The 23641-nt window shown below is 41.7% G+C and overlaps 1 protein-coding gene across 4 annotated transcripts in view; it reads right to left on the bottom strand.

Annotated features, from left to right (window-relative positions):
- The window catches only part of RNLS (renalase, FAD dependent amine oxidase), a 268188-nt gene that overhangs the window by 6296 nt on the left and 238251 nt on the right, over window positions 1–23641 (bottom strand). For 2 of the 4 annotated variants that reach the window (XM_032430322.1, XM_032430324.1), the window contains exon 6: window positions 18967–19142. In XM_032430322.1, the coding sequence (XP_032286213.1) occupies window positions 18967–19142 (176 nt within the window). Of the gene's footprint in view, window positions 1–1708; window positions 3359–10579; window positions 11855–18966; window positions 19143–23641 lie in introns of those variants that run through there. The other 2 variants (XM_032430325.1, XM_032430323.1) reach the window with 2 other exon arrangements.

Here is a 23641-nt window from a genome sequence, read left to right as displayed (position 1 = left end):
CTGTGCCTCCGAGAGCATTTCTTACATGAGTGCTCCACTGGATTGTACTTTCTGGCATTTTCTCCGAGCCACTGATACCTGTCTTGCAAGTTCTGGTCATGCACTTTCTCTGTGGCAGGGAAGAAAGGTTTCCAGACAGCGACCAGGACTCATACTCTTTTCTCAAATGGTCCTCACATAATTTGTTAATTAAAATATCAAGGGGTTACAGTGGCGGTCCCACTGTTAATCCACCCCAAATAGCCATGTTCACATGTGTGAAAACAACCTCCTGACTGAGTCCTGGTGTATACCGACTCCGTGGTGTCTCACAAGCAATGAAATATGGCAAATATAAAATGGGGTAAGGAGATGGGGTGATGGGCATTAAGGAGGGCACTTGACAGAATGAGCACTGGGTGTTGTATGCAACTGATGAATCACTAAATTCTACCCCTGAAACTAATTTTAAAAAATGGGGGAAGGAGAGAAGTATGGTGGGTACTTAATATGAGTAAATGCATAGCAAGTCCAAAGATAATGAGCAGCAGGATTCTTGAAGCAGGGCTTTTTCTGGTCACAGCATCTCCGGGTCCCTATGCGACTGTCTTCAGCATTGCTAGTTTAAACCCTCCACGTTCTCAGTTCATCCAAAGGAACAGCCTCAGGTGAAACCGACACAGAATCAATCTGTTCCTTTCCAAAGGTAAACGTACGGATTCCAGGACCACGTGTGGTTGTCTTCCCAGCCCATTCATCTCCTCACCCCTGCGATCGGGGTGACCCCTGTGCCGCATCTCCGGACAGATGCCACTAATTGATTGTGGCATTCTTTCCCACGGAGCCCAGATGTGGCTGAAGCATCCTCCCCACCTGATGGCTTCAGGCAGATCAACTGGACTTGGCACTTGAGAGGAATCCTATAAAACCATCCTGGGTTCAAAGCCTGAAGAGCAACCACGTAATTACAAATAAACGAATTAAATATTCTTCACTGTTTTTTTTTTTTTTTCCTCTTTTCTCATGAAGCCAGGAGAGTATGATGCATTGCTTTTGTCCAAACCAGACATGTTTCAGAGCCAAGAATTAGGAGCACATCAGGAGTGATTTCCTCTAGATGATGCCAGACACCCACTTCTCATTTCTTCTAATAACCACCCCCAGCCCTTAATTCCTAACGTCCCTCCATGCCTTTGTCCCTCCATGGGTCACAGTGGGGCTTTGACAGCCGTGTGAAAATAAGACAGGTACTTTGGCTCTGGCCACAATACTACAAAACTATCAGGGTTCATGGGAAAAGTAAGGTTGGAGCAGATAATTTGAAACCTATAGAACTCTGACCCGAGCACTAACACAAACAATACACATCATAGTAGAGTGACCAGCATGATGGACATTCTCCCAGCCTCTGCATCTACTGACATCTCTGTGGCCTGAAGTCTGGGGCTTAGGCTTCCTCCTTCAAGATATAGGCCCTGGGGGGCAGTTGCTCCTAAAAGACCATTTTTTAAAAGATTTTATTTATTTATTTGAGAGAGACAGCGAGAGAGAGAGCACAAGCAGGGGGAGCAGCAGAGGGAGAGGGAGAAGCAGACTCCCCGCTGAGCAGGGAGCCCGATGTGGGGCTCGATCCTGGGACTCTGGGATCATGACCTGAGCCAAAGGCAGCCACCCAACTGACTGAGCCACCCAGGCATCCCTAAAAGACACCATTTTGATTTAAATTTAAAATATCCAGGATGTAGCCTTCTTCATCAATTCCTATTTCACTGAGGGGGAAATGTCTTTGTGATTTCGTCACCAGCACCGACAGGTTTGCTGAAGAGCTTACCAAGGTGGAAAACCCAAAGGTTGTTAAGGCCACCATGACAACCACGGTTTGTCCTAAAGAAAGGCACCTCTGGAGGTTTTCAGGTTTTTTCTTCAGACCTCCCTATTTGCTAAGGCTTCCTCTTTGCTTGTGAGGAAATTTACCCAGAGCGCTTGAAAACATAAACATGTCCGAGACCGATACTATTCCCCATGACACTGATTTTCTAGTTTGCAATTGCATTTGAAATAATTCACATTACAAACCAACCAACCCAGGTGCTATAAAAGACTGAGTACTTTTATGGCTTTCTTACATTGCCTTATGTTCCTGAGGGTCACGTCAATCGGACTTGCATATGCCTGCGTCTTGGACAAATGGAGATGTCTGAGCCTTCCCTTGTGCTTTTGATAATCACACTGAATTTTTAAAATTGATTTCTAACAATTCCAGTGTCGGAGGGTGGCTCTTACCTCCGACTGTTCCCGGCATCCGGGGAAAGCTTACTGTCTCCTAGTTGCACACTAACTTGACGGGGGCAAGCTCTGAGTGACAGTCCCCTTCTGAGCTATGGGCCACACCGGCAATACGAATAGCTAGAAGTGCTGAGATGATATGGGGCTGATTCCTACATTTCTTCACTTCCTCTACTCTGCAGACAGTAAAAACCTGAACCCTCTACTCTGCAGACAGTAAAAACCTGAACCCATGCCATGGTACATAAACAGCAGAAATTGAATACTTGGTTAACTTATTCTTTTATGGCCTCGATGCAAAGCTCAAAGATAGTGGTTCCCAAAAGTCAATCTATTGCAAGAAGAGAAAAAATAAGGAGAATTATGAGCTTTTTCACAGAGCGAAATGTATTCTATTTATAAATTGGTTATGAGGTTCTATCTTTGCTATTTTTTTTTTTTTTGGTTATTCCTTCCATTAAATTCTTGTGGCCGTGTTTTTACTTTTTAAATTCTTAATTGCAGAATGCAAAGATAGCAATATTATACTGGTTCCCAAAACATTTAGAGGGATTTTACTGGTCCATGAAATAAAAATGCTTGGAACAACTACTACGCAGTGAGGTGCTTGATGTGGCTCAGAGCACAGAGATGTTCAGCCTGAGGAATGTTTTCCATAAAGGGGGTGGGGGTGCTGGGAAGCGGAGGTCAGCTTGCAGAAACCACCAGTAATCTCAGGTAACACTGCATAACCTTCGTTTGGACTTGGTGAGTAGGTGAGTAATTTTTAAAAATGGAATAAAATCTTGTGTACGACTCATTTCCCAGAAATTTGTGCAATCTCTCTTCTAACCAAATATTCATCTAGCTAGAACTAGAATCTGGGGTAACACATCCTTTATCTGTTCACCTGCAGCTAAATACTCAAGTAGTAAACTTAAGGCTGTAGAGAAAAATCAGGGTTGGGGAAAAGGCTTCATCAAATGCAGAATAAATGCCTACCTTCAAACTGCTTGAGGCTAGGGAGAAAATGTGGTCTGTGTTGATTCTATGTATACATTTCCCCATTCCTACCACGTTCCCAAGGCACTGGTTTGAAGCATCCATCATATTCCTGTTTACAAAAACAGGGAGAAATGTAAACAAAAGGACGAGAGACCAGGGCTTGTGCTCATGTTAGTGGAAATGTCTGTTTACATCTTTATAGATGGGGATCCAGCCCAGGCGGTCTGAAAGGATGAGACTTCATTGATGGGTCAGTGAAAAATAATATTAACCCCTCAGCATTTTTTTCTTGAGGAAAAAAAAATGTGTGCTATTGGCTAAATTAAAAATGTAGTGTTTCTATCCCTTTCTTTTATTTTTAAAAAAAAATCCCTTTGGGGACTAATGAAAATGCCGTAAAAGGTTGCTGATTCTGCTACACTTAACTCACCAAATTGCAATCTGGTAAGAAATATTTGTTATTTAAAAGCTTTGCAAGTCCTCAGAAACAGGGAGCTACGGGGGTTGTTTTGTTTTGTTGAGGGTTATTTTTTTTTCATTTTCGTATTCCCTGCATCTCCTCCTCCATTGTACGTGGCTGGTGTTGAATAAATGTTTGCTCAAAGGATGTGTGCACATGGGCCCACCAAAAACTAATTCAAACTTTTGAAAGTTTTAGATTCTCTGTGTTCAAATAGTCTTTAAACGTGGAGGAACTTTTTCTTCTCTCTATGATAATAATTTTCTTTATTGTTGTTTCAGTCTCTGAAATTTCCTTTACCTTCGGAATTATCGTGTTACTTCCTTCCTTCTGTGTCATCGCCCTCGACACCTGCCCATTCTGACTCAGCTCTTCCTCACTTGCACCGTCCAGGAGACCACTCTTCTTCGGGTACCTATGCTCCTTTCTCTGACCCCCAGAAAGCAGGATTCGCGGCCTCAGGCTCACCTTTCGTGGATCCCAGGCAAAGGCACCGGGGGTACCTGACTCAACCTGAATTTCAAAACAGCAAGTGAAGACAGTTTCCTACCCAGACAATTCCGCCTCACCTCATAAAATGGTACCGTGAAGAACACCCGGGAAAGTGTGTAAGATCGAACTAGACGAGTGTGTATGTGTGAACGTGAGTGTGTGTGCGGGGGCGTGACAGGACATACAGATGTTTGTCCTTATTTTTAAAACTGGAGACCCGAGTGACCCAGTCCGCGATGTTTCTAGTTCACGTCAAAGCGGCAGTGAGCCTGCACAGACATGAAGTCTAAATATTCCTTTAAATAACTTTCTTTCCTGGGACACGGGGAATGCATTCTAGAAAGCTCTAGGTGTCAGGGAGGAAAGAAACCAATTCTTCTGGGTGACCTAGCCAACTTATGTCTTTATCTTTTAAAAATTCTTAGAGCAGTCAACTCTCTGTGCTCAGAGGTTTGTGGTACAGCCCGAGGTCCTACACATATGGAATATATTTGCCGTATGATTAAGACAAGTGATGATACAGGTTATTTCTTAACCATACGCTGCATATTATTGAAGATAAGTGATACTGAGAACTGGGATAATAATGATAAATGGGAGGGCTGATTATTCCACTTAGTCTATTTTTAGGCATATTTCCTTAAAAAAAAATTGCACTTCTTGTGGCCACTGGTGTTTGACAGTTTCCTATGTTACAGTCCTCTGTATTCACAAAGAGCTTTATCAACATTGTTAATTGGTTCTTATGCATTATGTTCATCACGTCCTCTTGCTTCTGTTCAACACGTCTTTCCGGTGTTCTATTATATTTAATGGTGATTTCATAAACCCGTTTCTTTGTTGTGCCTTAGGGAAAAGGTTTGCCTGTGCTGTGGGCTCCCGGCTGCAGAACTCTGTGTCTGGGACTATGGACAGTCGCTGTAAAATTACTATTGGTTGGAATACCCTAGGTGTGAAGAAAGTGATGTGGTTTGGTCAATTCTCAGTGGAGCTTTTCGCTTTATTGGTATTTGTCTATTCTACTTTAATAAACCATGGGGTAGATGTGAGCAGGAAGCGCCACAAATCAATTATATGATCCATGTAGCAGCTTTAGTGGGGCTTGAACGGTGAAGGACGTATTTTGCTGAAACTGTATATTCAATTCCTGAGGTCTATATTCAATCTGTTTAGATCTATTCTATCTTTCAGAGTCCTGAAAACACTGGAGCAGTCTATTTCGACGAGTTGTTCACAAGCACACAATCAAGAATGAGATACTGTTTTCCCTAGTACTCTTGCAGTAATAACAGACAAAACAATGGTCGTGTTACAGTCCCCTTTAGAGTTTTTAATTTAATAGGAAATTCTCCTGCCCTTCAGCAAGGTTTAGTATATTCATGCATAAACTCTACAAATATGTGTAGTCGGCGAGCCTGCGTAGGGTGCTGGGGGGACAGGCCAGAAGGTAATCTAACAGACTGGGATCCTCTTGTTTTCATCTAAATATAAACGTTGTGCCACAGTCTCTCCAAGGATCCAATTGCTTGGGATCCTAGGATGCAGAAGGCCAAAAACGCTTTGGATCTGTGAGTCTAGACATGAAGCTAAAATCATCTTTCCTACTCAAGTGGGCCTAATCATGACTTCTCCCCCATTTAACAGCAGCTTGGTTCCCCGCCAATTCAATCCTTCTGCGTCCCTTCTCTCACTCCATTTCCCTTCTTTTTCTTTTTCTTTTTTTTTTCCCTTCTTTTTCTTGATGACCCAGAAGCACAGCTATTGTTTTCTTCTGGTCCTCAATCGTGCTGAATGAACCCAATGGCTTTTTGTTTGCGCTGTGAGATTTTGGCCGAAAGATTGCCGCCATTTTGATCTTCAGATCCAGAAACAACCCCCTCCTTTCTACTTCCAACACTGTGAAATTAAAAGAATCAATGCTTGTGCTCCTCAGAGAGACAATAATGGAGGATAAAAAACAAGTGGTTTGAAAAGTCGGCTTAAATGAGGTATAAATTATATATGGTGAAATTCAACCCTGTTTATGTGTACCGTTTTATAAATTTTAACAATGTACACAGTCGTGTTAACTACCACAACAATAATACAGAGAACATTTCTGTCACCCCCCAAAATTTCCCTTGAGCCTCTTTGTAGTTCATCTCCTTCTCCTAGTCATAGCCCTTGCCAACCACTGATCAATTTTCTGTCCCTACAATTTTGCCTATTCCAGGAAGCCATTCAGGTAGAATGATATGATAGATAGCCTTTGAGTATGGCTTCTTTCACTTAGGTAATGCTTCTGAGATTCACTCATGTATTGCAGATAGTAGCAGCTTGTTTCATTTTATTACTGAGTAGTTTTTCATGTATGGAGGTATAACATTTTGCCCATGTACCAGGTGATGAATATTTGGGTTATTTCCAGGTTTGGGGCAATTATTGATAAAGCTGCTATGAACATTTGCAAATAAGTTTTTATATGGATGTATGTCTTCATTTCTTTTGGGTAAATCCCTAAGAGTGGGGCCCTTGGGTCAGATGGTAAGTGTGTATTTAACTTCGTAAGAAACTATGAAAGTGTTTTCCAAAGGGGCCGGTGCCATTTTGCATTCCCGCAGTGCTAGGTGAGGATTCCGTTCATATCCTCACCAGCACTTGGTACCTTCAGAGTTTTTGATTTGAGCCACTCTAGTAGGTGTGTTATGGCATCTCATTTTAGTTTTAATTTACATTTCCCTAACGACCAGTGATGTTCAGCATTTTTTTGTGTGGATTGCCATCCAATCTCTTCTTCTTTGTGTGCGCTAAAATACATATGACATTAGTAGTAGCCACTGGCAAACACTTACCTGCTTTCTGTCGCTACAGATTTGCCTATTCGAGATACTTTATATAAGTGGAATCATTCAAGATGTAGTCTTTGTGTCTGGTTTCTTTCACTTAGCACAATGTTTTCAAGGTTTATCCACATTGTAGCATTTATCAATACCTCATTGCTTTTTTTTGTCCTTCAAATATTTAATATGTGTATTTCTATATAATTTCCCATGGGTCCTCTTATTAGAACTATGTTAAAGACAGATTTCCCACCTAACAGTTGATTTATTTTACAGAGAGAGAGCAGGGGGTGGGGCAGAAGGTGAGGGGGAGCCCAATGTGGAGCTCAACCCCAGGACCCTGAGATCATGACCTGAGCCGAAATAAAGAGTCAAATGCTTAACCGACTACCCAGGTACCCCCTTAATGATTGATTTTTTAATTGAGGTAAAATTCATTGCTTTTTATGCTTGAATGATAATCCATCTTATGGATATACCATATTTTGTTCATCCATTCGTGTCCATGATGGACATTTGGCCTATCTCCACCTTTAGTTACTGTGAACAGTGCTCCTATGAACATTTGTGGACACAGTTTTGTTTGAACACATGTTTTCCATTCTTTTGGGTATATAGGAGGGGGATACTTTGGTCATCCTGCAATTCTATGTATAACTTATTGAGGAACTGCCAAACTGTTTTCCACAACGTCCAAACCATTTTATATTCCCACCAGCAAGGTAGGAGCATTCTAATTTCTCCACATCCTTACCAGGATTTGTTTTTCCTTTTTCTTTCTTTTTTTTCAAATTATATTCATCTTAGTGGGTATGAGATGGTATGTCATTGTGGTTTTAATTTGCATTTCCCTAATAACTAAGGACACTGGGCATCTTTTCATGTGCTTGTTGACCATTTGTGTCTCTTCTTTGAAGAAATGTCTATTCAAGTCCTTGACCCATTTTAAAATTGGGTTGTCTGATTTTTTGCCATTGAGTTATAAGAGTTCTTTATATATTCTGGATTGTAGACCCTTATCAGATAAGTGATTCACAAATATTTTTTCCCATCCTGTGGGCTGTCTTTTTACTTTCTTAATCCTTTGATGCACACAAGTTATTAATTTTGATGAAGTCCAAATTATTTTTTCTCTTGTTGCCTATGCTTTTGGTGTTATATTTAAGAAACCATTGCCAAATACAAGGTTGTGAAGATTCACCCTTATGTTTTCTTCTAAGATTTTATGATTTTAGCTTGCATAGTTGGGTTTTTAATCCATTTTGGGTAAGTTTTTGCATGGGGTGTGAGTTAAGGGTCCAACTCATTCTTTTGTATGTGGATATCTGGTTGTCCCAGTGCTATGTGTTGAAGAGACCATTGTTTCCCATTGAATGTTTTTGGGAAACTTAACAGAAATCAATTAACCATAAGTGTGTGTTTATTTCCAGACTCATGGTTCTATTCCATTAATCTATATGTCTATTCTTATGCCATTACCACATTATTTGGATTAGGGTAGATTTGTAGTAAGTTTGAAAATCAGAAAGTGTGAGTCCTCTAGCTTTGTTCTTTTTTCGAGATTGTTTTAGCTATTTGGGGTCCCTTGCAACTCCATATAAATTTTTGGGTCAGCATTTCTGCAAAGGCCATTGGGAATTTAACAGCGATTACAGTAAGTGATCTATGGATCACTGTGGGTAATATTGCCATTTTAAAATTATTTAAGTCTCCCAGGGGAGCTGGCTGGCTCAGTTGGTAGAGCATGTGCCTCTTGATCTCAGGGTCGTGAGTTCAAGCCCCACGTTGGGCACAGAATTTACTTAAAAAACAATAATTAGGTCTCCCAATCTATGAACATACAGTATATTTTCCTGTATTTAAGTCTCCTTTAATTTCTTTCAGCAATGTTTTACAGTTTTCATTGTAGAAAGCTTACACCTCCATGGTTAAATTCATAACCTCTTCTTTAGTAAAGTGCTCTTCCAAATCTTTTGTCCATTTTTAAATAGTTGGGCCATTTGTTTTCTTACTACTGATTTGTGACAGGTCTTTATATCATCTGGATACTAGTCTCTTATCAGATACATGTTTTTACAAATGTTTTCTCCAAGTCTCTGTCTTGTCCTTTCATTTTCTTAACAGTGTCTTTCAAAGACATTGTTTTTAATTTTGATCAAGCCCGATTTATCAATTTATTTTCTTATGGCTTGTGCTTTTTGTATCTTATCTAAGAAATGTTTGCCAAACTCAAGATCATAAAGATTTTCTCCTGTTTTTATCCAGAAGTTTTATACTTTAAGGTTTTATGGTCTATGATCCACGTTTAGTTAATTTTTGCATACTGTGTGAAATGTGGACTTTTGTATCTAAAATGAAACATTCCAATTTCTATTTTGCTACTTACTAGATGCGTCACATTAGGGAAAACCATGCAACGTGAACCCCAGTTTCTTCATTTGAAGCAAAGATAGTCATATTTACTTCCTGATCTGTCAGAATTGTGAGGATCAAATGGAAAGAAGTAGAAAATTGCTTTCTAAAATCAGAGCATAGATGTTAACTATTATTTCTAGCTAACAGCAGCAGAAGAATGATGATGGGAGAATGTGTCATAATTGGGGGAAAGCCAGAACTCAAACAATTACTGGCAGTAGAGTGAGGTGTTTGAAAGCCCTGGCTTTTAAGGTACTGAGCCTCTATTTCCCAACTTCCTCATCTGTGCAACGGGGAAGAAGCAGACACTCCACAGGGTGCTTGGAGGGTGAAGTGAGTTAAGTACAAAGCCCAGTGAGCTACACAGACTAGGGGATTAATAAATGCCATTTTTTGTGGGGCGCTTGGGTGGCTCAGTCCTTTGAGGGTCCGACTCTTGATTTTGGCTCAGGTCATGATCTCGGGGTCGTGAGGTTGAGCCCTGTGTCAGGCTCCCGCACTGAGCCAGGAGTCTGCTTGAGATTCTCTTCCTCTCCCTCTACCTCTCCCCGAACTGGCACATGCGTGCTTTCTCTCTAAAATAAATATATAAATATTTTTTAAAAATAAATAAAAAATAAATGGCATTTTTGAGAGACAGAGAGAGAATGAATATATAGAAAGAATATATAATGAACACACACACACACACACACACACACACACACTCACACACTCAGTGTAATAAAATGATGATGTGGGCTGTCATGTTTAAAGAGGTACTTTAGACCAAGGTGCAAAGACCAAGGTGAAAAGAAAGAATGCACCTTGTGCTCTCCCACCTCTGGGAAAGTGCATCTGTTGTTGGAACATCATTCCCTCTGCCGGTCTGACTTCATTTTGTAGCTCAAGTGATGTCTTCTCTTAGGAAGCTATGTGTTACCACTCTCCTCAAACTTTCTGTATTCGGGCACCTGGGTGGCTCAGTTGGTTAAGCATCTGCCTTCAGCTCAGGTCATGATCCCAGGGTTCTGGGATCGAGTCCCACGTTGGGCTCCCTGCTCACCGGGGAGTCTGCTTCTCCCTCTACCCTTCCCCCGTGCTCGTTACCCCCCCCCACTCTATATCAAATAAATAAATAAAATCTTAAAAAAAAACTCCCTTTGTTCACAGAGTATATTATACATACCTTTCCTATAGCAAACCACATTATCTCATGATTATCTGCTTTTTGGTCAGCTTTGCTAATTATATAGCAAGCTCCTTGCAGGAGGGGAGCTGTCTTTGAGTCTTTAGAATCCTGCATAATGTCTTGCATAGAGTAAGAGCTCAGTATAGGTGTGTGAAATGGAAACATGGACATACATTATTAATTTCTAATGTGGATATAAATAGCTTTGGGCAACTGAACTTTTTTATTTGTTAGTTTTATAGCATAATGCTGATGTCTATCCTAAATAGATCAAGTAGACTTACCCTTTATGGAATAGTGCTGGAATCAGGCCTACTTCTCTTGGGGTGTCCACACCCATATAATAACCTCCATCATCAAGCTTTAAGTAGTAATACTGACTGCAGATGAATATATATAGCATTTGTCCAGGAGAAATGACAGACTGCTTTAAAAAGTTTTCTATAAAGTAATGCTGCCCGAAATAATTAGTTCTTCTGAAAAAGTGTGATTCTGAATACATGGCAGGGTCAGTCTCATGAGTACTTAAGAAAAAATGATTTAATTAAATTCCTATGTGTTAAAACATTTAATAGTTTGCATAATATGGAATTTTGTTAAAAGAGGAAATATCTGCTCATAGAAACTTCAATTAAACTGTGACTGTACATCCCTAATTCCATGATCAGAACTTCTCAGCCAATAATCTCACATACACGCAGCTACCTCATAATAAACCGAAGCAACTCATCAGTAATGAGCCAGTGACAGAGGTGGGAGATTACGCAATGGAATGGTCAGCTTAGTGCTGACACCTGTAATGTGTCTTGCTGTTGATGGACTGGGTCATGCCAGAGTCCACTGATCCCAAAGGGCCTGTTTTGGCTCTCCGTACTTTACCAGAAACTCATGGCACATAGGCAAGAGCACTCTTGTGGCCATAATGTCATGCCAGGAAATGTTGACTCATGGCGTAAATGGCATAAATATGTTTAACTACCAAACACTAAAGAATGTGCAAGTCAGTCTGGGAATAAATAGCAAGAAGCTGAAAAATGTATAAGCTTTAAAAACAACAACAACTGACAAGAGTTCCTTGCATCCACAGAAGTCCACCTCTTTGGTCTCACCTTGCTCTGATGTTATTCAATGGTCCCTATGGCACGACTAAGTGTCATAGTGCCTGGCACTGAATCAGTCCTTCAGAAACATGCCTTGTCCAGGGCTATTTGCAGAAGTGAAGCAGAGAACACAGAGAAGAGAGAAACTCTGAAAAGAGAGTGTGAAAAATGAAAAAGTAGGACAGCAAGTGGCTGTGAAGAGAGGTAGTCGGGGTGCCTGGGTGGCTCAGTCGGTGAAGCATCTGCCTTCGGCTCAGGTCATGTCAGCGTCCTGGGATCGAGCCCCATGTCGGGCTCCCTGCTCAGTGGGGAGTCTGCTTCTCCCTCTCCCACTCCTCCTGCTTGTGTTTCCTCTCTCGCTGGGTCTCTCTCTGTCAAATAAGTAAATAAAATCTTTAAAAAAGAGAGAGAGGTAGTCAAGAAAAGAAAGCAAGTGAAAGGGACGCACGAGCTCGGCTCCTAGGAAATGACCCCATGTCCTCTCTTCCTCCTCTTGCTATGCGTTTAGTAATATCTCCCGAGAACTTGCTTTGTACTAGCGTCTGTGGTAAATGTTTTCCACCGTGTTGCCCCATTTCATTCCAACCACAACCCTATGAGCCAGGTTCAGTTGTTACTGGTCACAGATGGGCCCTGAGGCTTGGCGTGCCAGTCTAGCCTGCTCAGAGGCCCACCAAAAGCCAGGCTTTCAACCTAAATCTGTTTGATGCCAGAGTCCAAGATCATAATCACATCATTAAAAATCTAGAAATTATAAAGCACAAATATGGGAGAAAAATCAGAAGGACCAATAGAGTATGATTTTACTGTGCATATAAACTACCAAGCAACACACGGAACGTGCTTGAACTGATAAACACAATGGTTATTTTTTTTCAGAGTACTTATCCTGGGAGGCCGTATGTTTGAATCTGTAACGTTTAAGAAAAGTGTCAAAATTGACCATCCATTTTATTAAAAAGATTTAAGTCCAAATGGCTTTGTTCCTAAAACATTGAATTCAAGCTCAAATTCTAAAGACCTGATCCAACCAACGATAGGCCAAAGAATGCATGCCAGGCTCTGAAAGACGTGCCCCATCTTGTGGAAATAAGGGTGTAGCTTATCAAGGTGACTATTTTGAAGAGGACAATCCTTGGGGTTTATAATTTTGGTATTTTCGTGCAAGCAGTCACTGCCTTCTAGTTCCAACCCAAGCAAAACAAGATAACGAGGGCGATACACCAGGAAATGGGTAAGAAAGAAAAAGAAAAAAATGAGAATATGAATTGCTACTTGACCTTCCAGGGATGACCTAGACACCATCACACATCCAAAATTAATCTCACGGGGCAAGAATGTAAGTACTAGGTGGCCTCAGGCTCTTTGGTGTGTGCACTTTCTCCCCCCACCAAGCACAAACAGCTAAGGAAAACTCTGGCCATAAGCTGTTGTACATTCCTTCTTTTCTCTTTTATTCTTTCTACTCCTGGCAAGGACTATGCCAACTGAGGTAATGAGGAAGCCAAAATGGGAAATTTGCACTAAAAAGGGTGAAGAGTTACTTGTTTAAGAAAAAAAAAAAAGGTTAGAGTTAAAGTGAAGAATGTGAACTTGAGGTTGAAGGGAGGACAAACAGGAAGAGATGAGCCCACAGGGCTGCTGGTCAGGGAAACTTCGGTGGGGAATTAAGAGGTAAAGGTGCACAGGGAAGGTGTGGGGGAGCTTCCAGAAGCGGGAGATACAGAGAATGAGAAGAGAGACTTCCAAAAGTGCTGGCAAGGATGACAAATGTTGGATATTCTTTAAAGTTTCATAAAAGGTATTTGTAAAGATTGGAGTTACAGGCCCACCTTGGAGGTATCACGAGTTTGGTTCCAGACCACCACAGTAAAGCAAGTATTGCAATAAAGCGAGTCAAATGAATTCTTTTGGTTTCCCATGCATGTAAAATTTACGTTTACACTGTACTGCAGTCGTTTAAGTGTACGATAGCATTATGTCTTCAAAAACATACATACCTTAATTTAAAAATATTTTATTGCTACAAAATGCTCACCATCATCTGAGCTTTCAGAGAGTCATAATCACTGAGCATAGATCACCATCATAAATACAATAATAAGGAAAAAGTTTGAAATATTGTGAGAATTATCAGAATGTGACACAGAGACATGAAGTGAGCTCATTCTGTTGGAAAAAAAATGGCGCCCATAGATTTGCTCAACCCAGGGTTGCCAGAAATCCTAAATTTGTTAAAAAAACACAGTATCTATGACATGCAATAAAGCCAAGTGCAATAAAATAAGGTATGCCTGTATTTTAAATTTCTTTTGGTTGTGGAATTGTGTTTCTTTGACTGCAACACAAGACTGGGCCGAGAAGAGCTCTTGATTTATGCAGGATATAGTAGAATAAACTTTATAGCAGGTACTCTTAACGTGGGACTCATGGGAGGACTTTAGGTTGTTTATAAATCCTCATAATTGTATGCAATTTTTGTGGCCATGTGTACATATATATTTTGAAATGATGAGAACCTTCATGCTCAGAGTCTTTATCAGATTCTTTTTTTTAAAAGATTTATTTATTTGAGAGAGAGTGTGTGAGATCTGGGGGGGAGGGGCAGAGAGAATCTCAAGCAGACTCCTGGCTGAGTGTGGAGCCCAACTTGGGGCTCCACCTCACGATCCTGAGATCACGACCTGAGCAGAAATCAAGAGTCCAATGCTTAACTATCTGCACCACCCAGGCACCTCTGCTTTTATTTAGATTCTTAAAGAGTTCATGATTCATCTTAAAAAAATGAACAGACTGCCACTGGGGAGAGAAAAGGCATCCTCTCAGGGCAAAAGACTAAGTTAAAAAAAAAAAATGTAACTACAGAAGATACCTGATTTCTAATTGTACTGCAAAAGCTTAAGAGGTTAGTCTGGATCCATTTATTTTGCCAGAGGTACCAACATCTTCCTTCCCTCCCCTTAAATTCCTCTCCTGATTTCCTTGGTATTTGAAAATACATTCAGTGGTTTTTTTCTTTGTTGGTTTGTTTTTGTTTTAAAGACAGTACTCCATGAGTGTGCTAAATAAATCAGGGGAAAGAACCACTGGCATTTTCGGGGACTCAAGAAAGGTGGGGGAAAATCAGAGTTCAACTCACAAGCAAATCCAGACATTTACGATAGTTGGAGCAAGGCATTGCAAGAAGCCCTGAAACAAGGGAAAAAAGCACAGTACACAGCAGTGAGAGTATTAGGGTCATCGGACTGCTCACCTGTCCCGTCGAGGTACACGGGAAGGCATTTGCAGCAATTACTCTCCTACTGAAGGCATTAATGCATCATGCTGGTCTCAGAAGCCTTCATGCAACGCATCACAGCTTAGACATCCAGCTCTATGAGCTGGATAAACATTTAAATTCTGGAGGGCAAAGAGTGCCAAAGGGAGGACTGAGAACCCTGAAAACCTGCCATTGCTTTGCTAAGTTTGTTCAAACCACCTCCTCAGGTGTTTTATGCAAACCCGAATGGGAGGCACAGAGCAGCTCCCAAGTCTTTGACACACGCCTTCCTCCTTCGTCCGCCTCTTTCTTCCCGGCAGAGCAGCGCCCACAAGAATGCACCGTGATCTTACTCAAGACCAAAAATTCAGCCCAGTGTCTTTGAAGAAGGCCGTCAGCAAATCTTAGTCCCTGGGGTTCGGGGACCTGGGTCCCAGGCATGCCGCGGGCATTTGTTAAATGCTTATTGAGTCAATGAGTAGCTAAATGAGTAATGAACAGACATCGTGCACCCTTTCCCGTCACTGTGGGTCTGTAACTTTAGAGGCAGCCCAGGATGTGGGAGAGCAGTAGTGGGGAAACTAGAATGCCCCCCCCCCCCAATATGCCCTTACCCCTTTCCCATAGCAGCCACTTCCTTAGAGGGGCTGGAGCCTGGAAGGGGGTTGCTCTCCCTGGAGCTTTGATGAGGACAGCAGGAGGTACTGCCTCATAAAGGCATCTACCAAGGAAGTCTGGAGAGAAAAGGGTGTGGTAGGCAGAAATCGCACTCCCCCCAACCCTGTCCAAAGGTGCCCACATCCCAATCCCCAGCACCTGCGAATGTGATGTCGCATGCCGAGGGAGAATGAAGGTTGCAGCTGGAATAAACGTCGCTGATCACTTGAGCCCAAGATGGGGAAATTTTCCTGGAACATCCAGGCAGGCCCAAAGTAATCACAAGGTCCTCAAAGGAAGAGTAGGGGCAGACACAACAGCCAGAGGGACGCACGATGAGGATGTGACTAACTGTTGCTGACTCTGAAGGTGGAGGAAGGGCCCGGAGCCAAGGAATGTGGGCAACTTCTAACAATTGTAAAAGGCAAGAAAATGGTTCCTCTCCTAGAGACTACAGAAAGAAATACAGCCTGCCCACACTTCGATGTTAGTCCATGAAACCCGTCCTGGACTGCTGATCTCCAGAGCTGTAAGATAGTAAATTTATGTTGTTTTACGCTCCTAAGCCGGTGGTGGCTTGTTGTAGCAGCCTCATGACACAGCGGGTCAGTGACAGGCAGGGAAGGACAGGCAGGTGGGAAGACTGGTTTTGTCCTTACGAGCCAAGGGATCTTCGGGAATTTCTTTCATGGCTTTGAGGCTTTGGTTTTCTCATCGCTAGAGGGGGTTAAAACTAGCAACCTCATCAGACTACTTTCAATGTTAAATGAGAGCACATATTTGAATGGCCCAGCTCCTGGCTTGCACACTATGGGTGCTCATGATTCCTGATCCCCACCCCCTTCTCCTCTACCCTTGACAGGGCAGGGATCGCAAAAGAAGAGAAAAAAGGGAAAAAAATCAAATGAATGGAGACAAAGGGGTCTAGGATGGGGAATCCACACCGCCCATTGCTGCCTGGGGTGCAGGACGCCAGTTCTGTGGTCTCCTGAGGATTTCACAAAATGAGGGTTTGAAGGGCTCTATCATTTGTCAGAAAGAGGGAGGAGTGTGAAGAATAGGAGACATTTGGGGTGGAACAGGAGAGGGGGAGGAGGAAAAGAAAAGGAACATAGGGTGGGACCTAGACTAGAAGACATGGGTGGGATTTCCCCAGTATGGGGACTGCACCTCTGCTCAGAAATGAATGGAAATTCAAAACCAATGGGAGGTTCCTCTTTCTTTTCTGTTCCTCTTTCTTTTCTGTTCCTGTTCCTACACAATCCTTCCCTTCAGTCTATGCACATAGTAGACCATATTCATACACGTGCATCAATGAGCTTATTGAAGGTAGAGCATGTGCTCCGGGATGGCAAGGGAAGAGGGGTGCACACATTTATTTATGTCAAATTTCAAAGGTTACAATGGACCTTTGAAAAGCACTGGCAAAATGTTCTCTTGGGAATAATAACCAAAAACTAGTTAAATCCTATTATGTCTCTGGATCTGTCATTCCTTATTCGTTTTTCTGAGGTGATATGGGAGATTATCTATCTATCTATATATCTATCTATCCATCCATCTATCCATCTATCTATCATCTATCCATCCATCCATCCATCTATCATCTATCTATCTATCTATCCATCCATCTATCCATCTATCATCTATCCATCCATCCATCTTATCATCTATCTATCTACCTATCATCTATGTATCATCACCGTCATCTATCTCACGATGTAGGCAAGATCTCTGCCATAAATGATGATGTTATGTTCTGTAGGGTGTTGCTCAAGGTACTATGAGAAGGGTATGGATGCTGGAAAATGCAAACTTCTAAGTTTTAATGAAACAACTTACTCCCTTTTAGACTTTGCAGCCAATGTAGATTTTGTGACAACAGAGCTGTAAATGCACTGGGTTAATTTCAAAAGAGAACATCCAAATTGTAATAAAAATCATGGCTAGGGTTTGGATGTACTTTGTATTCAAATATTTTTTATTAAATTTTGTGATATTGCACAAACTTTGAATAGGTCATTTTGTGGTTGGGGCAAATCTATTTCTATTAACACATTTTAAGTTTGAAGAATTAAGTTGATTTTAACCCATCTTTCCAGCTTATTAAATTATTTTGCGGAAGTCACAAGAAGAAACTCACAAACTATTGTTCCTTTTAAAGGAATATTTATAAATTGCAAAAGGACTTGCCGTGTAATACATCTAGCTTCAAATTACAGTAACAAGATGATTTCCCTGTCTTCTTTTTCAAACCAACCTAAAATTGAGTTAGTAGCACATAAAGACATTAGCTATTGAGATTTTTTTCAATGCTTTTAAAAGGAAAAAGTAAAGTCTTCTAAAGTGACCATGATACGTTTAAGTAAATATTTTCCCCAAAGTTCCCTGTATAATTGAACTTGAGAAGACACGGGTAAACACACAGGCATGCTGCAGTATTTTAGAAAGTAATTTACCATTTCCTCTGATTTTTGGAAAGCCCTGCATGTAAAATATACAAAATCTGCTGCAATTTCTCACAATACCATTTTTTCCTAAAGGTTTCCCAAGTTGGGTAACCAGCAGCGCTGATAAATCGGTTAATCCACGGGCTTGGAGATCTTGGGGGAAAATAGTCACTGCTGCTTTTCTCTTCTGCCCTTTGCTGCAACTGTCCCCAAACGGCTTTACAACTGAGTTTACAGATCAAAAGATTTTTTCTACAAATACTCGCAAACTTCTGTTGGAATATGCAGAGATTTTCAGAAAAGTCAACATTTACTTAGTGCAAGGAGCCTGAAGTCTGAGCTAGCCGAGCGATCAGCAGGTTTATCTAACCCAGAAAAACAACTCAAGTAGCTGAATTATACAGGTATTCACCTTTGTCCCCCAAGGAGCTTTGCTGGCGGCAGTCAAAACCAAAGTGGGAACTTAATAAAAATGAAAATTGTGGTAGCAAAATACACTTACAAGGTTAATTTGACATATTGCAAAAAATTGGGGAGGTTAAAGTGGTTTCTATATAACCACAGTCCTGATTTAGAAAAACCCCAGAGAAACAGCTGTATTATGATATATAACTGGCCTTGCCTGCATAGGAAACCCCAGCTTTTGGGTGTGTAAGTCTCGAGATGCTAGATTTTGGGGAAAATTGTACGCAGCTCTCATCGAGAAATAACGGGCTAATAAGACCTGTAGAAGTTTACGGTTACACATGAGGCAAACAAATATTTGCTCCAGAGATCACATCGTTTGTTTCTTGAACTACAGAGTGGAAGAGATGAGAAAAAGGAGTCCGTTCTGCTGACTCAGTCAATTCTGTTGAAGAAAATTGTGTCCTCACCCGCGGATTCTCTGCTTACCTGAGAATGTCTCCATTTCTGGCATTTGGTCGCAACTGGTCGAGGCAGGCCTGGCAAGATGCCTTCCAGATGCTGGAAGATTAGCTCCTGCACATCCTCGGTGCTGTGCTCCAAGTGGGTGACTCCAAACGGGACAGTGGTGTGAACCACAAGGGAAGGCCCGATTTCGGATGACTCTAGTGTTAAGAGGAACACAAGGACACATCTTGAAGCAGGTTAGAGTGAAGCATCTGTCAACATTTCAAGCCAGGTTTAAGAATGAATCACAGTCGGGGTGCCTGGGTGGCTCAGTCGTTAAGCGTCTGCCTTCAGCTCAGGTCATGATCCCAGGGTCCTGGGATCGAGCCCCACATCGGGCTCCTTGCTCAGCAGGAAGCCTGCTTCTCCCTCTCCCACTCCCCCTGCTTGTGCTCTCTCTCTCGCTGTGTCTCTCTCTGTCAAATAAATAAATAAAATCTTAAAAAAAAAAAAAAAATGAATCACAATAACCAGACAATAAATAGAGGGAAAACGGACTCTAATCTTGGACCACCAAATTAGGCTAACTCTGAAATTCAAAATCAAGCTTCTCTGAAGAGGAGGACAGAGTCACGATGTATTTTAGAGAACAAATCTTTAGATCTTGCCGAAGAACCAGAAGGAAGGAGAAGAAGAACACCCAGTAATTTCTGCCTTGGGTAAAATCCAATTGATTGGTGTGTTCATCTTCTCCCACCCACTAAATTATAAGTTCTCCAGGGCAGGAGCTGTTTCTTATATATAGCTTATACTCTCCTTAAATTCTGAGAACAAAGTAGATGTTCAGTAAACACTTACTTACTTTCTGTTAAACAAATTTCAAAATATTTTGTTGAAATTATATTAATGCCAGAATAAAATATCTTTACCGTGTTCAAAAAAAAAAAAAAAATCAAGCTTCTCTCTAAAAATGGGTTTGACTTCATATTCTTTATCTTTGAAGCAGCATTAAGAGTAAAACCTCCCTCATTCATCACATGGAACTACTTTCCATTTTTGTTTGCCATTGAGGTTTTTTGTTTTTGTTTTTTTTGCTATATTTTCACAATTTCAAATAATGCACGTCGGCTTTGTACCTTTCACTCTTTCATGGAATACGGAAAATCGGATGATGTTTTAAGTTGAAAGCAAAGTGACCGAGGCATTACAAAACACAGTGTTGGCAGGAGTGTTAAGAGTTTGCCTGTTATTACAATTTCAAATCATGTAGAAGGGAAAGTTGAGGGGAAACAATCATAGATCTAAAACGCATGAAATAGGGGCACCTGGGTGACTCAGTCGGTTAAGTGTCTGCCTTTGGCTCAGGTCATGATCCCAGGGTCCTGGGATCGAGCCCCTCATCGGGCTCCCTGCTCAGCGGGGAGTCGGCTTCTCCCTCTACCCCTCCCCCCTGCTCATGATCTCTCTCTAATAAATAAATAAATAAAATCTTAAAAAAAAATAAAATGCATGACATAATAAGACAGTTGGTGCTTTCCCCCACCTTATTGAAAGAAGAGAATATTGAAGTATATAAGGTCCTGACAGGGATCGGCAAGCCTGATTCTGGAAATTCTAATTTCGCACTGTCAAGGGTAAGACAATGATCTATTTGGGGCAGGTTTGTTTGAACAGTTTTACACACTAAAAAAACCCCGTGGCACAACGTTAAGCCACTTACTTGCTATATGCCCGCTTGCCCTCTTTCCATTTTGGGGTTTTTGTTTTGATTCGTTTTCTGTAACATCAGAATCTTAGTACTTATCCCACAGGTCTGCGGTGGGGATTATAGAAACTAACGCCCGTGAAGAGCTTGGCACAATTTCTGGCATCGAGCAGGGGCTGCATCAATGTGAGCTATGAGAACAGAAGCAATACACCGGATATAGACAAAAGAAAAGGTCCTATGGTGTTGCCCACATGACAGGTGTAAGGTATTTTTTTTTTTTTTAAGTACTTCATTTTTTCCCCACCGCTCTCTGCCCAGAGAATCCTGGATTGTGAATTTTACAGCAAAACGCAAGGGAAGGGGGAGTCCCAAAATGCTGTGAGCATTTCAAAGTCAAGTGAGTGCTTCCAAATATTTTCATATGCACGAGGTGGGAGAGCTGACTTCGGAATCTGTGCAGTAAATACAGTGTAAGGAGATGGTCCTCTGTTTCCACCCCACAGGAGCTTGAAAGAGGACACAGAGGGGCCCCCTCTGAACATTCAGTGTTTAACCCCCCAGGGTAGACTTTAGAGGTACCTTGCACAGGGGAGGACCCCAGAGTTCAAACCCTCAAATCTTGTCACCCATGGAGCACCTGGTGGTTGGCTCAGTCCGTAGAGCGTGTGACTCTCGACGCCGGGGGCTGTAAGTTCGAGCCCCACATCGGGTATAGAGATTACTTCAAAATAAAATCTTAAAAAAAAAAAAAATCTTGTCGCCCATCTTGTCCCAGGGAGTGTTCTTTCGGTTCCCAGGTAATAGATTAAGGGAGGCTTGCTCCCAACAAGGGGGTTTCAACCCCACCCCCCTTCTGTTAGGTACCAAATCTTCCCAAAGACAGAGAAAGCTTACTGGGTTGACCTTCTGAAGCAGAGTTGGGTTCTGAGCTGGCTTATCGATGGCAGGCTTCCAAGGAAAGTGAATGCTCGCCACGTGCTGAGAATCTGAAGGTTGCACTGACCCAGCCATTTGCTTGGCGGGGGGGGGGGGGGGGGGGTCGTAACATTACTGAGGGCAGTGATGGTGCCTCGCCAGCTCTCTCCCATTTACGTTAGCCATCCACTCCGAGAAGAACAGTGAAAAAAGGAAATTTAAGACCCAAAATGAAACCGTTCTTGCATGACAATGAGAGAACAACCTGGCTGCTTGTTTTTATTGGAATCAGACAAAAATTTTCCACAGCACTCACCATAGCACAGATCTGTACCTCTGAAACAAATAATGCAATATATGTTAAGAAAAAAAAAAAAGAAGAAGATAGCAGGAGGGGAAGAATGAAAGGGGGGAAATTGGAGGGGGAGAGGAACCATGAGAGACTATGGACTCTGAGAAATAAACTGAAGGTTCTAGAGGGGAGGGGGGTGGGGGGAGGGGTTAGCCTGGTGATGGGTATTGAGGAGGGCACGTTCTGCATGGAGCACTGGGTGTTATGCACAAACAATGAATCGTGGAACACTACATCAAAAACTAATGATGTAATGTATGGTGATTAACATAACAATAAAGAATTAAAAAAAATTTTTCCAAAATTTAGATTAAAATTTGAATTGCTGCAACCCGAAACCATGAGTTTTAAGGGAAAGCTCCCTCTGCCCCTCCCCGCCAAATTAAAGGGTATTTTTAGAAGCTAACGTCCAAAAATACAAACAGCCAACCAGACTTTAAACGTGACTCAGGTTTGGAAATAGAGCACGGTAAAGAGCCACAAATATGTTAACGGGATTCAGAGCGTCGAGTCAGTATAATCAGCATTCTTTGGTCACTGGGAAGGTAGTAATAATGTTATCTTTCTTCTTCTCTTCTTTATTCAGTGTAACAAGTCCAGCACTTTGCTTTTGGCATATCAAATGTAAGTTCACGGTAAGTCAACAACTATTTCTGTACACTGGGAGATCAGGGGCTTTAGTCGGAAGGTAAGTACTTGAACCTGGGCATCCTAACAGCCCAGTGGTCCTGGACAACTTAATCTCTCAGGCCTCCCCTTCATACATCAATTAAAAGGGACCAGTACTACTTCCCTTATAAGGCTGTCACAAGGATTAAATGGGTGAGGAGACATAAAAATCTTTCTTCAAACATGAAGTGCTACACAAATGTTAACGCATCCCCAGATAATATTCTCCCTTTGGCCTCTATGCCATAGCAAGAGCAGCTCTGGAAAGGGATAACAGAGTTGGCTTCTCTCAAAACATTAAGATTGATTATTATATCAACACCCCAGGAACAGTGGCCGACTATTCCTGGATATAGGCACAGCAGTTTTTACATGTTTTTTTAATTATTGTAGTAAAACAGACATAATCTAAAATTTACCATTTTAACCTGTTTTAAGTATACAGTAGTCTCGCATTAAGTACACCCACATTGTCCTGTAACCATCATTGCCATCTGTATCCAGAGCTTTTTAAACTCTCCACATAGACTCTGTACCCACGAAATACTGACCCCCTCCATCCCCGTTCCCCCCCAGCCCCTGTCAACCATCACTCTATTTCTCTCTCTGATTCTCACTACTTTAGGTGCCTTGTAGAAATGGAATAATATGATATTTGTCCTTTTATGACTGGCTTATTTCATTTAGCATGATGTCTTTAAGGCTCATCCATGTTGTAGCAGGTGTCTGAACCCCCTTCCTCTTTAAGACCGCATAATACTCCAGTGTGTGGATGGACCACGTTTTGTGTATGCATTCATCTGTCCATCCATTTATGCAGGCTTCCATCTTCTGGCTCTTGTGAATAATACTGCTATGAACATGGTGCACCCATATCTATTTGAGGCCCTGCTTTCACTTCTTTTGGGTGTATGCCCAGACGTGGAATGGCTGGACCATATGGTAATGCTATGTTTAAATGTTTGAGGAATCACCGTATCAATTTCCCACAGTGACTGCACCATTTCCCTGTTCCCACCAGCAAGGTACAAAGGGTCTAATTTCTCTGCATTCTCATCAACACTTGTTATTTT

This window comes from Phoca vitulina, unplaced genomic scaffold (genome assembly GCF_004348235.1).
Source record: "Phoca vitulina isolate PV1807 unplaced genomic scaffold, GSC_HSeal_1.0 scaffold43, whole genome shotgun sequence".
Lineage (NCBI taxonomy): Eukaryota > Metazoa > Chordata > Mammalia > Carnivora > Phocidae > Phoca > Phoca vitulina.
The sequence above is the reverse complement of the archived record's forward strand: the minus strand, read 5'-3'. Positions and strand labels throughout refer to the sequence as shown.